General features: G+C 47.9%; 2 protein-coding genes across 3 annotated transcripts in view; one reads left to right on the top strand and one right to left on the bottom strand.

Annotated features, from left to right (window-relative positions):
* MAP7D3 (MAP7 domain containing 3) overlaps positions 1-3,945 on the top strand; it is a 42,781-nt gene extending 38,836 nt beyond the window's left edge. The window contains exon 20 of the mRNA XM_066559285.1: positions 903-3,945. Within this exon, the coding sequence (XP_066415382.1) occupies positions 903-1,212 (310 nt within the window). The 3' untranslated portion in view covers positions 1,213-3,945. The remainder of the gene's footprint in view (positions 1-902) is intronic.
* A 730-nt stretch (positions 3,946-4,675) lies between these two features.
* The window catches only part of FHL1 (four and a half LIM domains 1), a 29,608-nt gene continuing 12,578 nt past the window's right edge, over positions 4,676-21,705 (bottom strand). For both annotated transcript variants that reach the window (XM_066559287.1, XM_066559288.1), the window contains exons 2-6: positions 9,032-9,213; positions 7,859-8,036; positions 7,206-7,375; positions 6,419-6,605; positions 4,676-5,649 (exon numbers count right to left, since the gene is read on the bottom strand). In XM_066559287.1, the coding sequence (XP_066415384.1) occupies positions 5,495-5,649; positions 6,419-6,605; positions 7,206-7,375; positions 7,859-8,036; positions 9,032-9,187 (846 nt within the window). In that variant the 5' untranslated portion in view covers positions 9,188-9,213 and the 3' untranslated portion in view covers positions 4,676-5,494. The remainder of the gene's footprint in view (positions 5,650-6,418; positions 6,606-7,205; positions 7,376-7,858; positions 8,037-9,031; positions 9,214-21,705) is intronic.

Here is a 21,705-nt window from a genome sequence, read left to right as displayed (position 1 = left end):
TTTGTTTAGATGGCACCTTGTTAACAGTGCTGCCTTTGCTGAGGAGTGAGACACACAGCCAGCAACATGGCAATGTTGATTATAAAAACTGAAATTGCCTTCAAACCTTTTCCATTTAAATGCCTTGCAGTTCTTCTCATTAACAAAACATTAAACAAGAGGGAGGAAGATAACACTGAAAAGGAAGAATAACCTGCAGAAAGCTCTAGAACACTGTCAGTTGTGCTGAAGCACCAGATACAATGCAGAAGCCTATCTTAGTGAAGAATTTGGGTTCTTTACTGTTTAAATTTTTTTTAACATAAAGCTTTTTCATCTACTACTGGAAAATTTGTCCTCTGATGCTTGTTCCATTTGCTCATCTAAATGCTAATGATTTAGAAATGACATTGTGAACACTTTTTTAAAGTGATGATAAATTAATGTCATTCCTCCAGTGATGGAATATAAAGACATTTCCATGATTTTCCTAAGAATGAGTGAAAATTTATCCATAATTTGGGTTTAGCTTTTGAATCTGTTTTAAATATTGCTGGTCTTCTGAGACTTAGTTTTGTGTTCAAAAAATCTTAGCTGGAGAAAAAAAATGAAAAATGCACCCTACAAAAATCAAGACTTTATAATCAAAGCTTTAAACTTGTTACTTTCTTATATCAAATTTCTAGAGGCAGAAACCTTACCTGAGGGCTGTTAGTATAGTAAAAAATGAGTATATATTGCCATTGGCTCTTGGAGGGGAGACTCTGTGTGGCAGCTGAAGCTTGTCAGGGAACCCTGTGGGATATTCAGTGCTTTGCAGAGTATGCAGACTGTTAATTATCTGTCCTGGAATCAATGTAAAGGTTAAACATGTGGAAACTGCAACACAAGCTTTTTATTTTTCCATTCTCTGTTTTTTGTAGTCATCCTGCAAAAGAAGCGGTTATTGATGACTCGGGGAAGTTGGGTGTTCATGGAGCTGATCATACAATTGGACTTATTCAGAATCTTAATGGAAAATCTGGGTCCTGGACTTTTGAGGAGTTCATTGATGTTGGAGTACATTCCAAGTCAACCAAACTGAGCTCGGACAGCATCTCTGCTGGTAACTGTAATCAAAACTTGAATGATGTTGCTACACTACCTTCTAGTCCCAAATTGGCTTTTGAGGAAGATGGTGCAGTGAATTCATTGACCAAACCTATAGATGCTTCATCAGGTAATCCAAGCTGACTTCCCTGTCTTTCTCTTCCCCTGGCTAGGCAATTCACCTCCTTGTGTTTTGCTCTCCTTGCCTTAACTACAGCTTCTTATTTTCAAGGCACTTTTTCCAGTGTGTAGACTGGAGGGAAGGCTCTTTCTTTAGTGCTTTTAACTTGAATTCTGTCAAAAGGAGTCACCAACTGATGCCTTTTTAGGGACTTGATAAGGCCCAACATTAAGGCTCTTCCAAAGACACAGCTGAGCCCGTGTGAAGTTCCAAACAGCATTGAAGCTCATATATTGTATTTAAGGTTTTTCTAAGACATGTTAAATGGCACATGTTACTTTTGAAGATACAAAATAGTTTAAAAGGTGTCTGATGTAACTACACACATCAGATCTTTTCACTCCTAGGCATGTTCTGGTTTTGATGCTGACCTGTGTGGTCTTACAGGGTCTCCTCAGTCTCTTAGCAGTGTGTTAGCTGTCCTCTCTACTTATTGTAGAACAGTCTTTCAGTACACTGAGGCAGGTAACACCAACCTGAAATTCCACAGATGGTTGTGTTACATTTTGGGAGGAGTAGTAAAGCTGTACACAAAATATTCTGAATTTTCTGAAAGAGGCAGGGCTGCATCTCAAGCCTCATGTACTTGAGGAGCCAAGCCCTGATGCAGTACAGTGCATAGTGTGTCAGAGAAGCTTCAGAAAGCCAGTTTATGTAAGACTGGACTTCTCTGGTGTTGGAGCCAAACCCCAAAGGGCTGTTTTCACAGGAGATCTCTTTCCATGGGATAAATGACTGTGTGATCAGTTGAAGTGAATGCTAGTGGAAAAACAAGCCTTGCTATCCACATTTCCTTCCAGTGATGTGTAGCACTTTCCTTGATTAAAGTGTAGCACTTTCCTAGACTGAGCTGTTTCCTGAGTCTCCTCTGTCACTCTGTGTCTGGTGAATTTGAGTTCCATGGGCACACCCTGATGAGGGCATCCCTTGAGGCCACACCAAACAGGGCCATGGGACAGACAAATTTATTGTGGTTCTGCTGTTCACTTTTTCTTGTGAGCAGACTCATTAACTTTTTAGTGAAGGAAGTGTGGCCTTTTAATTTTGAGCTTGAAAATTTTTAAATGTAATACAGTTTAAGAATTCTGTACATACTTTGAAAGTCCTGTAATATTCCTAATATTCCTGTAAAAAGAAAGAAAGCCTACTGTGCTGGTTTTGGACTGTAAGTGACCAAGTGGTTCTGTGCTCACTCCTGGATGTAGACTGACAGTGATGATGGATGCATGTGGCATACACACAGTTATGACAGTTAAATGTTTTCTTTTCTTTGCTCTTTGGACAGAACTGTGAACACTAGAGACCTGGAAATAATCTGATTGCACTTCAGTAATCCAGTGTTTTCTCAAGTACCGAAGGCCTTGTTTTGAAAAGCTGCTTGTTTACCTTTATCCATCTTCAAGTTTGCAAAAAACAACAGGGGAGGGATGACAAACTTCTAATTTGCACCTTGAAACATTTCAGGGAAACTGTTGTGCTAATGTTCTTTTTTTGTTCGTTTAGCTAATTGTTAAAGTTTCCAAGTTCAAGTTATTCCTTGTTTCCCCTTTACAGACTTTACAGTAACCTGATTGAGTCTTTTTTTTATTATTATTTCATATCAGTATCATGTAGAACATGCCACTGGAGGCTCCCCACTTAGCTGCAGACTTTGCATATTTCTAAAATGATCTTGATGAAATAAAAGACTCACTCAGTGTATGTTAAAGCTGAACTCCCTTTTTAATGTCTAGAAAAATGTTGTTGCTTGTTGGTTCATGTGCTATTTAAAAATGCAAAATTGAGTATTTTCAATTTTGAATGGAGAAGAAAAATTCCTTATCTAATGTGAAAATATTGGCAGTTTCAAAATGCAAGTGTTGTACCATCACTAATATGTTTTAATCTATTGGCAAACATCAAAACATTTTTCAGCATGTGCTCTAATACATTGCAAAAATGTTGAGTCCCTAGATTTGTCTGTTGGTGCAGTTTAAGGTGTTAGCTTTTAAAAAATGTTTTCCTTTTGAATTACTTATTTATCTACACTTATGGAAGTATTATTTTATTGTGTACATAACAGTATTAGACCATTGAAGTCATGTTTTGTTCATGTTAATTATTCCAAGTGTTCCAGTTCCAGCTCTATAACAGTGGCTGCAAACTGCATATATATTTCCCTTCCCCTAAAGCCTGCATTAAATAATCTATTTAACCTGAATTTGCCTGCTTTTTTCAGCATGAAGAGTTTAACGAAGCATCTTCTGAAAATTCCTACTAAAAGTAATAATGCAGCCTTGTTGTCTCCTGTAACAGATAGACTGGATAGGTCATTACTTTAAAAGCAGCTGTCTCAAAACCTGCTCCAAGCCACTGGCTGCTCCCTCGGTGGCAGTGGTGCAGGCCAGCAGCAGCTGTGTGTGCGCTGGGGTTGCTGGAAGCACACCTGTGCTTTCCTCGACACCTCAGCTGCAACAGGAGCCCTCAGCCTTCCCCCTCTCGTTGTTCAGAGATCCTGTAGAACTGTTTTAGACTTTAGAGCAGTGCCTTAGGTGAAAGGAGAACTGTATTTTTGTATGATAGCTGTTTGTTCTGGCAGAGACAATCATTCTAACAAAGATGCCGATATTTTTTCTGTGCTGAGATTTGTTGGCTGGCCTGTCCAGCCCTGTGTAAATACGTGTGCACAGTTAAATAAACTTTGCAGTTGAACAATGCTTTATTTCTGTAATGTTAAATGTGACCTTACTAGGCCTCTCCACCCCTTGCCATGCTGACCTGCCTTGGGATGCACTCTGGTGCTGCTCTAACTGCTCCAGCTTGCCACACTAGCTGCCTGTGTGGTTGGGAGGGGATTTGCACTAACACCTTCAGCTCTTGCTGTGTTTGTCCGTGCTGATGGCGTGTTCTGAACTGAGGGATTCTTTAACCTGCTTTTCCCTGCCAGCCTTTGCCTTTCCCCTGCAGCAGCAGCAGCATCTCTGTGTTGTGAGGGTGAGTCCAGCAGTGGAGCAGTGACCAGCAAGATGCTGCCTTTCATTTTCTTGCAAGGGTTCTTTATCAGTTGTTGAAAGGGAATGGCTGGAGCAGATCCAGTTGATAAAGTATTTCACTACTGTGGAAAAAAACTTCCTTAAACCAGCATTCAGGTTGCTGAAGCATGGTGGATCTGTGCATGAATGGTGGCTGTACATATGCTCTCCAAAGGGCTTTTTCACACAGGCTGTTTCTGGCAGATGGTCCAGTGTCAGTTATATATTAAAAAAAAATAATTAGTTTATGGAAATTGTTGCTTTAGTCCTCAGATACTTAAGGGTGCAATGACAGCACAGCTGACTCTTACTTTGCCAGTATCAATGTAGTAGACTTGGTTTCAGTAGCTTAGCCCTAAGACATGTCAATCATATAAGATGTCAAAATGAAAAAAAATAATTTCCAGACTATGGATTCCAAGCAGGCACTAGTCTCACTTTTATTCAGTCACTAAACATACACTGACATGATAGGAGAGCTAGCCTTGTATGAGCTATTTTTAATGCACTTGTAAATGCATGTGCATGTTGTAGGTGAAAGATTTACTACTTGTTAATGGATTAATAATTATACATAGACAGCCTTGTTTAAACAATAATATAAAAAAAGCTGATGAGGAAAACTTGCAGGCAAACCACACGGAAATCAAGACTAAAACAAGCTTATGGAAACTTAACTAAGCTAAAACTGCCAAAACATTGTTATCTGTAAGATGAAGCCATTCCTTACATGTGCTGCAATGTGGTGTTGTAGAGTAAGCTAAGGTATTTATTACTTATTAATGGTGCAGTGTTTGTTGTGTATCTGTACTTGTAGAAGCATAATAATGGATCCCTCTGATCCCACATGCAATCTTTGCATCTCTTTGTTGGAGGTGCATGCCTTGTCAAACCCACTTCAGTTAAGTGCCAAGCTTAATCATATACCAGATAAGTTTAAAACTAGATTTGTTTTAGTTTAAGCCACACAGAGATGATGCAGTGTGTGGATCTCTAAATCTAACAGCATTTCAAGCCTTTATACTAGGAGTTACTTGGAAACAGGGTTAGATTTTTGCAAGGCTACATGCTTTTGTACTGCACGATCTTCAAAAGTCAAACCCAGTATATTGAGGCTAATTTAGTTCTTACACTAAAATGGAAAAAGTTAAAACTCTCAACATGCAAAAACCTGCTCTTTTACCAGGGCTGTTTGGGAAAGCAGGGCTTTAAAATCCATCTTACATCTGCTCATTTACAGTCGTTTGGGACACTCAGCACAATAAATTTTTCCATTATGGCAAACAAAGCGCTTGTTGGCCAGCCCACGGGCACACTTTGTGCATTTGAAACAGTAATCGTGCCAGGACTCATCTTCATAGTTAACCACACTGGTTCCTCTTCCAAATCCTGCTAGGAGAGAACACAATTATAGGACGGCGATAGTAGCGCTGCCTTGGCTGGGCTGTCCCTCCAACCAGCCCTGCCTGGTGCTGCCCCCCCAGAGCTGCCCCAGGCGTGCAGGCCACGGGGGCTGCCTGAAACATCCAAGTGGCAGCTGAGCCATGGTTTGGTTGCATCTTCTGATGTTTCTTGAAGAAGAAACATAAGCATAAGGCTTGCATGGCTTGTTTCTGCAATAAGCTTTTTCCCTTGGCTCCTTTCTCCAGCAGTCAAGGAGAGATGTGGAGCAAGGACAGGTTGGGATAAACCCTTGAGGGCTCAGATCTGTGCTCTAAAATGCAGGATGGAATGTGAGCCTCCTGGGACTGGCAGGACAGTGCCCACATTTCAGAGCCGAGCTGTGTCATCCAGTGAGTTTTAAGTGTAAAATACATCAGAAGGGCTACAAATGTCCCTTTGGGACAATAAAACACCACTCGTTTTAGACTTGGGGGGGTCCCAGTCTAAGATATGGGTGGGAATAGTTCTGGTTGGGGGAGTTTTGAAGGAGGTAAATTTGAGACATGCAGAGGCTGCAGAGCTCAGTTACCAGCTCAGCCTCCATCCAGCACAAGCACGTGGCTCAAGAGGCAGATCACATGTAAAATGCTGGGATTGGGCTTGGGTTACCAGACCTGCTTCTGATGTTACCCATCCCTGGGCTCCCTGTCTTTGGGGGATCACTGTCCTGACCTTCAGCACCCACTGCCCTGGAGCTGCATTTAATCCAACATACCTGTAATAGGATTCTTGCATCCAGCACACTTCTTGGCAACACACTCCTTGTAGCACTCAACACAGTAAAACTGATCCTCCACAGCTGTGAAGCGCTTCCCTCCCAGTTGCTTCTTGCAGTTGGAGCAAATGAAACACTCGGAATGCCAAGGCTGCTCCTGGTAAGTGAGGCCTCCAGAAGTGATGGGCTGGGAGAGGAGGAGCAGAGGTGTGGTTAAGAATCAGCAGGGGACAAGAGAGGTGACACAGGCAAGGGGTGTTGGGTAGGAAAGCTTTGTCGTGGAGAGGATCTTTGCAAAGTTTGCATCAAAATTTAATTGAACAGTGCAGTTGAGTCCCTCTAACCTGAAATCTCACATACCTGGCACTGTCATAATACTTTCTTTTACCTGCAGTAACTGAAATTCCACACTAATCAATTGCAGAAGTTGTAAAACAGCTACTGTTTCACTTCTTGAATATTCAGTACCACTGCAGAGTTTAAACTACCCCAAGGCAAGTGCCAGACTGGTATCACTTGGTTTCTGCAGTGTTGCCATCAGCTAACCCAACCACCCCTGCCCAGATGCTGTAATGCACAGGAACCGTCAGCTCTGCCACCATTGCACCAGCTGCTGGCACTGGTATCTCAGAGGAAGAACATCAGCATTGTAAACCAGGTGAACCAATGTACCAATGGTAAACCAGGTGAACCATGGTTTGCCCGCTGGTTCACCCTCCCAGCTCCCAAAAGGCACATGAGGGCTGGTTCTGGCACCTGCCTCTGCGGACGGGAAGGACTCACTTACATTCTTGCACTTAGCACAGGTCTTGGCAAACTTGTGCTCATGGCAGGAGACACAGTAGAAGTCATCACCCTTGGGGAAGAAGCTCCCAGATCCAATCACTTGCTTGCACTGGCTGCAGGTGAAGCAGTCCTTGTGCCACACCATCTTCTTGTACTCAACGTTTTGGTCTCCTACAACAGATAAAAATAAGTTGTCCTGTGAGATTTCAGGCCTGTGGCAAACCCTTCTCCCTGTGCAGTGTTACATCTGTGGCAGGACCTGTCCATAGCTATTCCCATGATTCCAGGAATGCAGACTAGGGATGAGCTGGTAATTTCTCTATCTGATTCTAGCCAGGGCTTGCTAGATTTTCTTAAAATAGTTATCAGCTGCCTGAGCCTTTTAGGACCTTGATTTACTGAGCAAAGCTTTTGGTAGAAATAGTTTAAGACATGAGAGTTAATTATCCACATGAGGGTTAACTGCAAAGCAGCCTTTCAACACTTGAATAAAATGGACAGGTGAGAGCAGCAGTCAAAATTTACTATTCTGAGGTGCTCCAGCCTTCCACTGTGATGCCCAAACCCCTAACTGCAGCCTCCACAGCCTGATAAACCCCCCTGGTTATGCCCTGGAGCAGAACATGGCCCTCAGACCCATCACTGGCACAATACCTGCAATAATGGGCTTGAAGCAGCCCTTACACCTGGGTGCATCCTCAGCAGCAGTGCAGTTGCTGCACCAGACCTTGTTGTTCTCCCTCAGCATGAAGGGCTCGTTGACCAGGGACGTGTAGCACTTGAAGCAGCGGAAGCAGCTGTCGTGCCAGTATCGGTTCTTGAAATGCAGCTCCTGCAATGAACAGAAAGGGAGGGAGGGAGGGATGGAGTGAGAAGCTTTTCTCTCCCCCTGAGCAGCCCTAAAGCCAAGCTCCTGTCTCACCAGCCTGGACAGTGAAGGATGGATTTGTTGTTCCTAAGTTTGTCTGATTCAGTGGGTAGGGATACAGTTTCTCTTCAAGCACTTAAGGGAAGGACATTTAACCAAACTCACTGACACAATCACATTCACTTTGGGCTTCCAGGGGGGCAGAACGTGCTTCAAACCAACAGATTGGAGATTTGAGATTCTGCAAGTTCTCGGGTTCTTACATTCCCTCTAGTTCAGGTGTACATTATTATTGCCATAAACATTAGTCTGGCCCTGAAGGTATATGACTTCAGTAATATATTTCTATAAATAAGCTAATGACTTCAGTAATATATTTCTATAGATAAGCAACAAACCAATTTCCAGTTTTTATGGAGATCAAAATAATTTCAACCACCAGGTTTGCAGATATTTGCTGGTCCTGCAGTTTGTGTTTCTTCATGTCCTGCCTGGTGTTAGAGTGTCTGAACATCAGAGATAGTATTATAAATTAACATAAGGAAAAATACCCAGCAGAACCATCTTGCCATCCAACTGCTGTCAAAATATATATACAGAAAGAACTCTTGATTTCCATCATGAAGCAATAAGCATCTAACAAACTGACAAAAATCAGACCTCAGTGCTTTGCCCAGCAGATGAGTTTTGCAGACCCTATGCAGGCCAGCTCCCTGCAGCTCTCTCTGCAGGGCAATTCAGCATTTGCAGCAGGCCATGTGGCTGGATCTAGATGGTGGAATAAGATCCTGTGCCCAAGCAGCCCACCATGAATACACCCCAGCGCCGCTCTTTGCCCGATGAGCACACGGCTGGCAGCCAGAGGACTCCAAAGAGCTGCTCAGAGCCTGAGCAGAGCAAACAGGAGAGTGACCAGCCTCTGCCTCTCCTCCTCACCCACCGAGGAGCTCAGCACTGACCTTGGAGTCGGCCCCGATGGGTTTCTTGCACTCGATGCAGGTGTTGGCGCAGAACTTGTCGAAGCACTTGACGCAGCAGTGCCGCCCCTCCTTCTGCACGTACTTCTTGCCCTGCAGGGGGTCCCGGCAGTAGTGGCAGTCAAAGCGCTCCGACATGGTGCCCACGGTGTAGCTGCCAGGCCCTGCAAGAGCACAGCCATGAGGGGACAGCTCTGAGGGGACAGCCCTGAGGCCCTGACTGAAGTGCTCTGACATGGTGCCCATGGTGTAGCTGCCAGGCCCTACCAGAGCACAGCCATGAAGGGACAGCCCTGAGGCCCTGACTGAAGTGCTCTGGCATGGTACCCACGGTGTAGCTGCCAGGCCCTGCAAGAGCACAGCCATGAGGGGACAGCTCTGAGGGGACAGCCCTGAGGCCCTGACTGAAGTGCTCTGACATGGTGCCCATGGTGTAGCTGCCAGGCCCTACCAGAGCACAGCCATGAAGGGACAGCACTGAGGAGACAGCCCTGAGGCCCTGACTGAAGTGCTCTGACATCGTGCCCTTGGTGTAGCTGCCAGGCCCTGCAAGAGCACAGCCATGAAGGGACAGCATCGAGGCCCTGGCAGCTGCTCCAGCCTCCTGGGGCTGTGAAGATCACTAGGAGGAACATGGCTCAGGAATGAGCATGTGGTGGCTCCTTGATAGGTAAAGGAGCTCCAATCGAGGAGAGCAGAATCCCAAACCAGACTTTTCGCCATCCCCTTGTTAAGTGGAAGGACGCTAGGCTGGTTTATTTACACACTGCACATCAAGCAAGGGTAATGACACCTGATCACTCCCTGGGAGTCCTTTAGTTCATTACTGCACGCCTCAGTGAGGTCCTGGCTGAGGCACTACATCACTTGTGTGCAGAAATCACCCACAAACATGAGCACAGTGTGACTGTTCCCATGTTTTCGGCCTGAACCCACAGCCAGCTGCAGCCCTCCAAGGCCTTTTGTCCTGGATAGTTGTTCAGCTTCCAGCTGCCTCTTTTCACCAGGCTTTCACATATAAAACCATAAGGGGAAAAGAAAAGAAAAATATAAAAAAAAAACAAGAAAAAAATCTGCCTCCATGGAGAGATATTTTTCAGTTCACACCATCAAGGCTCTGCCAAGGTCTGATGTTCCACCACGGCCAGGGAGCTGTCGGGGGGTGTGCGGAATCATGACTGGAGGATTTTCCACTTTGGCTCACACTTTCTCCCCAGACACCCGTCCCTTCCTGCACTCCCAGTCTCCTGCTAATGGCTCCCTCCTTTCCATGCACCCTTCCTCAGCAGAAGCCACCAACACTCTTGCAAGAGGATCCAAGGGCTCTGTCAGGATTTAGAGAATCCTGGACTGGTTTGGGTTTGAAGGAACCTTAAAGATCATGTTGTTCCAAACCCCCTGCTAAGGACAGGGGTGCCAGCCACTACATCAGGTTGCTTAAAGCTGAATCCTGCCTGGCCTTCCAGGGAGAGAATTCAAGAGTTACAGAAGCCCATGGAGTCCCACAGAGGCAGCTCCATCCCTGCCCCTGCCCCTGGTGCCCCAGCACTGCAGAGCCCATTTCCCTGCACAGCCAACACACAGGGACACAGCCTTGAACCTTCTACATCATCACCAACCCGATGGGAAATGTGGCTGTGGTCTGGCAGCAGGGACTGCCAAGAGGAAATGTTCTCTCTTCCTGACAGAGGAAGGGAGGGAAAGGACAGAGTCAGGCCCTACAAATTGCTGCTGCCTCCATCATGTGGCCTCACCTTGGACCACCCCACCCAGCCCTGGGGCTACCCTGGAGCCTGTTCCTTACAGAGTTCAGGGGTACCACAGTGCTCATTGCAGCCGTGCTGCTCCCAGCCCAGCACAATCTGCCTTTATACACCAAAGCTGTAGGGGTTCTGGGGTGCAGAGAAGGTGTGTCACTCCTGGCTGTGCCCTCACAACAAGGCAGGGTCAGTGGGACCCTGTTGGGCTCACCCTTGGCTGCAGGATGCTCTTGGTCTGCCCTGTTATGGCCTAAGGCTCACAGGATTTTCATGGACACTTGCCCACCCCAGTAATTCCAGATGTACCATCAGCTACAGGGCCCAGCCTCACCAGAGCCCTGCAGCACACCAGGACCAGCCCAGCCCTGCAGGGTACAAAGCCAGAGGAGCCTGTACATGAACACTTTGCCATCACAGCACAGCATCTGCCTCATCTGGGCCCAGGAAGAGTGGGACTCACACTGTTACCTTGTAGGCTTTGAAATCCAAGGGTCTTCACACTATCTCCTCTTTGTCACCCTCTCAATAACATAGATGTATGTTAAGCTGAAGGATTGCTATTTCAGAGAGCAGGACAGAGAGCCATAAAGAAAAGTTTCACATAGGGAGGCTGCAGCAAGATGGAGGCTCTGTTCACACCCTATTCCTACCCCTAAAACTGACAGAGGCAGGCTGGAGACTGAACTGGTAGGAATTGTACTTTGTGGAGGGATCAAGGTCTGGAAATAATCCCTTGGCAAGGCCAGGGGATGTCATGTCCTGCTGACAAGCACACCAAGGACTTTGAGGTACCTGTTCAAGCAAATGAAACAGATAAACAGCTGGGAAACATGAAAACTATGTGAGCCACCACCAGCTCTGCAGAGCTCTAGCAAGCAGGTGGGTTTTATTTGGAAGAAATACAGTTGCAGAGCCCAGGGCAAATGGTATTGAAATGTCCCTGATCTCAGGTTTAGGGTTGCTTTCAGCCCGAACACATAATCTTGAAAGCATGGCTCAGGGAGCAGCACAACCCCGTGTTCCCATGTAACACATCACCTGCTAATGTGAGACACATTTATCACAGCAGCTCTGCAGCTCCACAGGCAAATTAACACCAGGCTGGAGCCCCCAGACTGGGCTGTGCCAGCAGCTTCTGCCTGCCTTATGCCATCTCACACAGCAGAAAGCCCCTCCTGTGCACAGGCAGGAGCATGAATTTGCTTCCAGCTTTTCCAGAGGCTTCCTGCCCTCAGCACTATCATCCCTGAATTCCTGATCTGGAGCCAGGAGAGGCACCTCTGTCCCCTTGCCTGCAGTGACGATGCAGGGTCCCATTGCCCCTGCAAATGTGCTGGCTGCTGCTGGGCTCTGCTCACCTGTGCCATGTCCAGGGCCCACAGCAGCCACAGAAGCAGGACCAGCCCACCCAGGGTAGGGTACACAAGAGCCCTGGAAGCCACCAGTGTGTGGCAAAGTGAAGCTCCAGGCCACTAGCATCTGTGCTGGGACCACCGGATTATTTTCCCCAAATGGAGCAAACATCTGTGGACACTTCAGAGCTCAGGTTCATTTGGTGTCCTACAGATGGTCCCCTCAGCAGCCCTGTCCCCTCTCATGGAAGGTAAACAGAGCAGATATTTCTTGTGCTCTGTATAAAAATAAATGTATTTCAAAAGCCTGCTTGGCAGCAGGTCATGGGTTTGGAGTTGTTTATCTCCTAAATTACCTGCTCACCCTCCAGCTGCACCAGGTCCCCACAGCACAACTTTCCAGAGCTTCCAAGTATATTAACTCTGGCCTGTCTTTACCATCTGGAAAGCAGGCAAGTTATGAAACTCGGGGTACACTGGGTATATGGAAAAATCATCACTTCCTTGGGTCTTTATTCAGTGCCCTCATCATCCCTTCCCATGCAGCAGATGCTAAGCACAGGGTAGGAATCCACACAGGGGTACAACAGTGCTACAGCAGCCCAAAACCAGGGAGAGCACTCACCAAACCACCACTAAAACCCAGAGCACTGAACCTCTGTGCTTCTTTTCACACTGCTGTGCTGAAAATGAGAGTGGTACATGCAGATGTTTTTGCTGGGAAGTCACTTGAGCACAAGTTTCTGTGGCTGTACCTTTACACCAGACTATAGCATCTCTGAGGTGACAGCCTGGTCTCTTTTTCAGCCCCAGGAGAATCTCATACCCTGAGGACATGCACTGATCCAAACCCCATGTCAGTCTGACACTGAGGCAATAAAATGGGATTTAGAAAGCAGAGGAAGAGCATGGACAGGCTGGAACTATTCCCCCTCCCAGGCATGTGCAGAAGATTGTTCTGCTGGAGAGAAGCAGGTGAAAACAGCAAGCACAGGCAGCTGGGGGGAGGGGAAAATGCAGAATGTGCCCATCCTTAAATAGTCTAGAGGACCCTCAATAAGATGGAGAAAAATGCAGCCATACTTCCAGAAATGAATCTCACTCTAAGCAAGGGATCCCAGTCCCACCAGCCCTGGCAGGGTGGTCTCTAAATGTAGCTCCCTGATGGATTTGGCTACAGCTGGAGGGCAGAAGGCCAGGCCAGTGGCCTTCTCAGATATCAGGGTATTTGGCACAAAGACCCACTGGAATACAACCCTAACATTTACCTGACCACAGAGGTGCCAGTTTGCCACTTGTCCCCTGAAAGCATCTTCTACTCCACAAAAACAGCCCTTGGACAGCCGCACCTTCCATCCTTCAGAGACCTCAAACACTTGGGCCCCAAGGGCCACCAACACCAAGCAGACACAGGGCTGCCTGAGGGTCAGGGCCACCTCTGCACCCTGCAGCATGGCCAGCTTTGGGATGGAAAGGATACAGACCTAAGCAGTGCCACCCCACAAAAACTGCTGCACCCACACAACCCCTGCCTCCTGCTGGGCTCCTGCACCACCCTGGGCTGGTTCATCCCAGTTCAGCCAAAAACCCAAAGCAGCATCACAGTGGTTTGCACAATAAATGGAACCAAAGCACTCAGGGAAGGAAGCTGAAGCACAGCTGATAAGCAAAGCACTTAGCACAGGCTATGTGTTAATGTCTCTGGGGAATATGTTTAAATGTGATAAACCACCAAGGAAGAACTTGAAGTGTAGTCTCTATACACAACCAGAGAGATGTGTACTTACACTTCACAGATTATTCTGCCACTTAAGAAAGAAGATGAGGCTGAAGTTGTTAACCCTCTGCCCTACACACAGTTGCATATGGAAGAAAAAGAGCTTTTTGATTCTACATTAGTTTTGTTTTTTCTCAGCAGACTGAGTACACAGCCCCACTCTGCCAGGCACTGGCTACACCTGCCTGTTTCAGATCAGTGCTGGCAGCCCTGCTCTGTCACCTGAGTTACTATTCTCAGCATTCCTCTATGCAAGGTCGCATGCTTTGCTATAAATACCTGGGGAACCCTTAAAAGAAGGGTCCTGTTAATCCCAAATGCAAAGTGACACTCAGGACTGCACTGGCACAATGCCCTGGGCAAAAAACATTTGCAAAACCCAAGAAAAGAAAGAAAAGAAATCTCTTGTAGGTCCTTTTTGCTGGGATGGTTGAAAATACCAGAGCTGTGCTCTCCCACTGCCAGGCTGGGGCACGTGCGAGTCTCATACTCTATAATTCAAAAATTAATCTGTTGATAAAAGGAAAGCTTCTTTATTTAGAGCAAGAACAGCTCCAAGTTCCTCAGGCACTTGCCAAAAACATTCCCTACGGTCCTATTGCCACCATGTGTGAGCACATCCCAGTCATTACTAAATCCTCACAGTTCCCCAGGGAAGCAGGGACATGCCATTTATTAAAAATCACTGGCCCAGCCCTGCAAACACTTTCCCCAGGGATTGCTTTGGCATTCAGTGAAGGCTAATGAGGCACCACTGCCTCAAGTAAGGCTGAGCACTTCAGGCAGAGTTTAAGCAACAAAGCCCAAACCTTTCAAAACAAAACAAATCCTGGTCAGTAACTAACTCTGTGCCTGCATTAAGTTTTGCCCTTTGAGACTCCCCTGTTGTGTTCCCAGCTAAGCACTGGTCTGCCCCACCTCAGCAGCTGGATGCTCTTCTTACACCCAGGTGCTCCCAGGTGCCAAAATGAGATTTCCTCCTGCTCTGGAGGACCCAGCCTCACCCTGAGCAGGCACTGTGATACCCCCACAGCTGCCCTGGGGTTCCCAGTGGTCTGCAGGATCAGACACTGTGCTGTGACTCTTTGGCAGAACAGTCCAACCACATCATCTGCTCAGAACACCCTGCAGCATTTTATATCACAGCACAGCATCAAATCTGGGATGAGTTCTTGCTCCAGGGGACGTCCCCTGAGGAAGATGAGAAAGAAAAAATTACATAGCTGGGAGTGTAATGGAAGGATGCTACAAGCATTGCTCAGTCTTGTGGGGTGAAGTTAAACATCTTCTTACATCAAATGATACCACAGAAGTCAGATTTTACTCGCAGTGATGCCCTGCATAACATGTATGTGCATCCCACCAGCAAATCCTGAGCAGTTACGTGCTGTGCAAGCAGCCTCAGGTGTGTGCCTCAGCCTGGGAAGGTGAGCAGGGAGCTGAGCAGCAAACTGTGCCTCTTCTGCCCAGCTTTGAGGAGGCTCTCTGTGCCCAAGTCTCAGGAGCACCCCTGGCTCCTGGTGTGCAGCAGCTGAGTTTGGTGCCCACAGGAGCTGCGCCCACCCTGTCCCCAGCACATCCACCCTCGGGGCTGTGTCTCACCAAGAGACACAATGGCACTGCCTCTGTGCTGTGGGGCTGTGAATGCACCCTGGATATGCACAAAAACAGCTGCTAAGAGGGAGATGGGCTTTCAAAATTCCCAAAGAGCTTCTGATTGTCTTCAGCTGCAGGGCTAGAGGAATGAGTCAGGATGGGAAGACACCCATCCTGACATGTAAAATATGATCTCAAGATTCCTGTCAGTGTTAATGGAAAAATTAACATTTTCCTATCACTGGTAAGGGTCAGCCCATCTGAATTAAAAGATAAACAGAGAAGAGGGACTAACCACAAACTTCTCACCAGAGCAGAGTAAACCATCTGGGTTTACACTCTGGTCTCCCCTCTGCCCTGGGTTTCTCTGCTCACTGCAATAAACTTGCAGCAAGGAGGAGCATTGTTCCCCATTTTCACCACATCTTGATCCAATATCAGCTGAGCCCCAGCCTTCCCAAAGCAGCAGATACAAAAACATTTAAAATCCAATGCATTTTACAAAACAAACAAGGCCAGCACCAGCCCTGTGCTCCAGCACCAGTCTCCCACTGTTATCAGCTCATTTGCCATCAGGAGTTACAGCTGCAGATTGCTGAGGTTTCAGTCTGCATTCTAAGTTATTTCTCTGGCACAGGAGCCTTTTGGCAAAACCTTCCTCCCCATTCACCAGGTGTGCTCCCCCAACACCTGGCAGCACAGCCACTTTACCTGTGTGCCTGTGGAAAGCCATGGTCAGCAGCCCAAAGTCACCAGCAGCCCCTCAGGTAATGGAGTTCACAGGCTGATAAGGAGCTGCCCCATTTGATAACATATATTTAAATGGAGGCTATTAATATGGACAGGACTCCTACCAGATGTCCACTCCCCTCCCCAGAGATCTCAACCTTAATCCCCCTTGGAAATTCTTACCATTTTAGGTGATCTGAGGGAGAAGAATAGGATCCTGAGAACTCTAGGTCTCTGCAGGCAACAGTCAAATACCTGCCCAGCTACTCAGCACCCAAATTAGTCCCAAAGGCAGAATGAACTCATGAACTTGACCCCATGCTGGTACTATTTGGCCTTGGCTTTAGAGTGAGATTGTGTCTCGTAGCAGTCCTGAGCTAAATTCCAGACTCAACACGAACGCTGCTCTGCCATGGCTGAAGGGAAGAGGTGATCACAGCCCTGTGGGGGCCAGAGGGGCTGCAGCCCCAAGAGCCAGCAAAGGGCTGTCTTCTGGCCCAGGAAGGATGTGGCTGTACCCCAGAGGACTCAGCTGACTGCCCACAGAAATACCAGCACATAGATTCACGGGTGGGTTGGATTTGCTCTCAACATGGAGGTCATGCTGAAGTTTCACTGCCAGTAAAACTGCCATTCCTGGTCCTTCCCCAGCTTTTTCCTTAAGGAAGCTCACAGCATTAACTGCTCACAGGGAGCAAATCCCTGAAGAGCAGCACTTAGAAAGATGGGTGTGATGATATGGGGCTTCTCTAGCATCTAGCATGGCTTTAGAGGCACTGGCTCATGCCTCTGTCCTCTGGACTCAGGTGTCCCCAAAGCTCTCAGGAAGATCCCAGCTCCATGGCTCCAGCTGACCTGTTTCCACCCAAATCACATCAGGAGGAGAGGGAGCTGTGGCTCAGGGTCACTCCTGTGGGGACCCCCAGGCTGCAGCAGCCCCCAAGCCCTGCACTCACCCTGGGTTATGCAACTGCTGGGGACGCTCAGGGCTGGGGGCCAGGGAGGCCCAGCTGCTAATCCTGCCTCCCACTGACGCACTGCACAGCCGTGGGAAAGTCACTGAACCTCCCTGACAGCCACTGGGAAGAGCCAATGTTTATCATTCCTTCCAGGGAGCCCATGGTGGTGGTGTCTGGCCTCTGAAGAGCAGCCCTGCTACAGCCAGGATCATCTCTGCTTCCCAGGAGCTCCTCAGCCACACATGCACAGTCTCCAGCCTCAGCACTGGCCTTGGTGAGCCCCTGAGCCTTCACACCCATCTTAGCTACCCAGGCAGCACAACCACAAGCTCAGCATCTCACCAGCATCCTGACATCTCCAAGTTTCCAACATGGCCTGGAAAAGGCCACTCTTGACAGCATGGAATTCCAAAAGAGCTCAGCATGGATCCACTGGTGCAGCAGATTGAGGCTGGGACGTGCTAAAATACTGATGCACTGAAACACTTTGGCGGGGAAAAACCCAGTGTTATTCTGCCCCAGCTCATCTATAAACTGCAGCAAATTGTTTGCATAATTCAGATGGCAACAGGAACCCTAACAACTGGTATTTTCCTGTTCTAATCTTGCTGTGCACAGTGTAATATTTACAGACATGAGTTCATTTTTGGCAATGCACGTAGAGTTTGCACCATTAACCATTCTCATTCCTTTCCAGCTTCCTACACAAAGCCCTGGCACCCTCCCACCCAGCTGTCATTTCCTGCTTTCCCCAGAATGCCCAGGTATTCCCAGCAGAAGCCTTGGCTCCCATCCTGGCTGATGGGCAGAGTCTCTGTGATGCCAGCCCTGCCACGCCCCGAGCGGAGGTGGCTGCAGCCAGCAGCACTTTGGAGCTGCAGAGGGCTCTGGAGAGCAGGGACGGACACTTGGGTGGCATTTCATGTGCACAAACACACGTGTGTCCACAGCACCACGACAGGCTTGGGCTGGAGGAGAGAAGAGAGGGAGAAAGTTTGGCCAAGAAACAGGAGGAAGACCCAGAAGTGTGGATGCCTATGGAGCTCCCTGGCACAGCTCACTCTGCAAAGCCCCAGAGCAGACTTTAATTAAAGGCCATTCTGTTTGAATCTCTGGCCTCCTGGTCCAGCAGCAGGAATGGAACAACCTTACTGCTGCTCTTAGTTTCTTGCTTGGTTATAGCCAAATAACTGGACAATTCCCTTTTCCTTCCCAAGGCTCTCTTCATCCACACAAGCCCAGGTGATTAAACACAGAGGTGCTGCAGGTGTAGCACAAGTGCCAAGGAGAGACATCAATGCCCCATGAAACGTGTCAAGGAGCAGACACCTCCAGGAGATAGAGGGTGCCCCAGAATGGAGCTGTGCCAGCCCTGCCTGAGCCCTTGTCTGTGCACGAGGCACTCACAGGACCCAGAGGAAAGAGTGCTACAAATACACCAGTGAGTGCACAGCAGGGCACAGCAGGCTTGGGATGTCATGTTTTTAACATTAAACCTGTCCTGTAGGTTTTCCAGGTAGCTGCCCTGGACACACTGATCCCACCCAGCGGGTCTGACTGCAGAGCAGCATGGCTGGGCCATAGTGTCATCCACTGGGATAAACAAATGATTCACGTTGTGATTTCCAGAGTATTTTCTTGCCCTAAGAATCCTGCCAGAAAAGGTCTTGGTCTCTCAGCTTGCTCACACATCCTGCTGTCATTCAACAGGCAGAAACTCCTAAAGAGAGCTGTCCTAAGTCAGGCATTGGTGAACTATTAGTCACCATGATCAAAGAAAGCAGCAGTAAATATGAGCAGCAGAGCACCTGTGCACCTCCTAAAGTAATGCTGTGCCTCCTGCTTCCATACATGCTGTTGGCAATGCACAGTGCACCTGCACAGAAGAGCACACTGCCATTCACCAGGCTCCCCAGGAAATGAGAGTCCCACATTGCTCCCTACCCTTCCTGTCCTGAGGGCAGATCAATTCTTTTTTAATTTTTTTTTTTTTTTGTCTCAGGTTACATGTGTGTGTCTTCCCACAGCAAAGCACTCCTGCCCAAGAGATCTCAGTTATAAACTTCCTTGGCTCTTCTGAGGCAGAAATAAAACAGTTTTTAAAAAACATTTCTTTGTTTTAGTATAAAGACAAAGTTTGCAGGAAGACCACCAATAAGAGAGTTTGGTTTGAGAGGAGAGAGGACATAGATACAGCTCTCTCCAAGGAAAAGACCTCTGCAGCTGTAGCTGATCCATCAGAGAGACATAAGAGACCCCAGTGGCACCGAAATGCTGGACAGGTTTGGCACCAGGACTGGCACTGGGGGCTGATCCAGCCCTCCAAGCACTCAGTATCCAACACTGGCAGCAGGCACTGCAGGGCAGTGTTTGCACATCAGCCACAGAGCACTGCCAGGGGATGCTGGGATGCTGGTCCCTGTTCCCCCAGCCAGAGACCCTGCCTGACACGCTCACATCTGAACCACAATGGGAATTTTCCACCTTGTCCTTTCAAATCTGAACAGTTTCTGTGTGAAGTATCCCAAAAATGCCCAAAAAGTCTCAAATCCAGCTCTGTGCTCAAGGATGTGCCTCAGCACCCCTGAAGCATCTCACAGGCACTCACAGGAACACAAGGTAGAGACAGCTGGGATGTTCCCACATCCAGAGCAAAACCAGCAAGGACATCCCTGCAGGGACAGGGGAGTGAACACCCCAGGCACCAGGTGAGCCCTGGTTTTCCCAGGGAACAGCTCACAGGGACAGTAGAGAAGGAAAGTGGCAAGATGTGCAAAAAGCACGATTCTTCCAGGCTGAGCTGCAGCTCACAGCTGGGTCACAGCTGGGTCACAGCACTGAGCTGAGCCTTTCAGTGCCAAGGGAAGTCTTTTGGGTCAGCTCTGAAGGTAGGGGTAGAGGAATGTGGAATAGGTTTATAAGGAAGCAGATGCAGGATGGGCAACATCCAGGAGCTCAGATAGAGTGTGAGTAGAAACAAAAGGCGGAAAAGAAGACAGGATAAGAAGAGGGGGAAAAAGGGATAAGGGCGTAGTAATAGGAAGGAATGGTCAGAGATAACAGAGCTGGAAATAAACTCATCTGAGAAAAAGCAAAACCAGGAAGAGATATAAACCAAGTCCTTCCCCATCTGCCTCCATCCACAGGCTGGACTCTTTCCAGGACTATTCCTGTGGCAGCTCCAAATTTATTTCCCTGCTGCCATCTGCTCTATGGCTCCCCTCCACACACGCTCCTGACTGGCACTTCTTCCCTTCACCTGTTGCTGACATGGCAGACCTCTCACTGCTGCTGGGAGCCAAGTGACTCTGGGGCCTGGGGGAGTGTCTGTGCATAAATCAGGAGCTGCTTTGTAGTCCCAAGGCTTTGTTCAGCTCCTGCTGGCTATGGCAGTAGGGTGGGATACAGGCATCAAACAGCCCCATGGCAGCCCCAGGCTCCAGAGAAGACTGGGGAGAGGAGAGACTGCAGCAGGTGCTGGGCAGAGCTGGCTTTGGATCAGCTTCAAAATAAAGTAAATTTCCTCCTATCCCTGCTCCTGTTTCTTGCATTACAGATAAGATGCCAAGGCTGCATCTCCCAGCACCAAGGATGTTGAGTGCCTGCTGTAGTCCCAACAGTTAGATTTAGACCTTCAGTGCAAACTCAAAAAGGAACAGCCTCAAAAGGCTGAAGATTTTTTAAAAATCTCTTAGAAAGATAGATGTCTTAGTCTTTGAATGCCCTTGCTTAAACGTGAGCCATGTTTCTCTTCCCAGCTCTGTCTGCCAAGTCCCTCTGCTGTGAGTGTGCAGGCAGTGGGCTGGAGGCTCAGCAGGCTGCCCACAGCCCCCTTCGTGGACTGCAAGGTGAAGACCACAGGTGTGAACATGTCCATGAAGGTCACACAACCCTGAGGGGAGACAAAGACTTCCTCTACTCCCCTTGGGAGGGCCACATGTACTGCCAAGACTGGTCTGATTCAGAAGCCTCAGAAGCGCAGCAGGCTCATAATTGGGCTAAAAATCTTCAAATACTGCACTTACCTCTTCCTCCCCAGCAGCCCTACAACTGTGTCACACACAGACCAACCCAGCAGCGCTGGGGTGACTCTCAGTCCCTTCTGCCAGGTGCTGTGTCCTGGGAGGAGCCATGGGACCAAGCAGCTGCACCACAACTCAGTTATTCCCCAGCCTATTACCCCAAAGCTTCACACCTGGGCCAGTGCAGCTCCTTAGGGCCATCTTAGCCAACTCTAGGTCTTTCTTTTTTCAAGTTCAGTTGCACTCATGGGCAGGGGGAATGACCAGGAGCCAAAGGTGAGGCAGATATTTGCCAGTCACAGCTTTCCCCCTGTGGCTTATCCCTGGCTTCAGAGCTGAGAAAAATAACTCAAGTCCCTGTCAAATAAATACTACAGTGACCCAGCCAGGCAGCACAGCAATCTTTCCCAGGACAGATGAGGTGTGAGGAACAGGCACAGCAATATAATCCTGCCATACCC

The sequence above is a fragment of the Molothrus aeneus genome, chromosome 14, assembly GCF_037042795.1.
Source record: "Molothrus aeneus isolate 106 chromosome 14, BPBGC_Maene_1.0, whole genome shotgun sequence".
NCBI classification, from domain to species: domain Eukaryota; kingdom Metazoa; phylum Chordata; class Aves; order Passeriformes; family Icteridae; genus Molothrus; species Molothrus aeneus.
The sequence above is the reverse complement of the archived record's forward strand: the minus strand, read 5'-3'. Positions and strand labels throughout refer to the sequence as shown.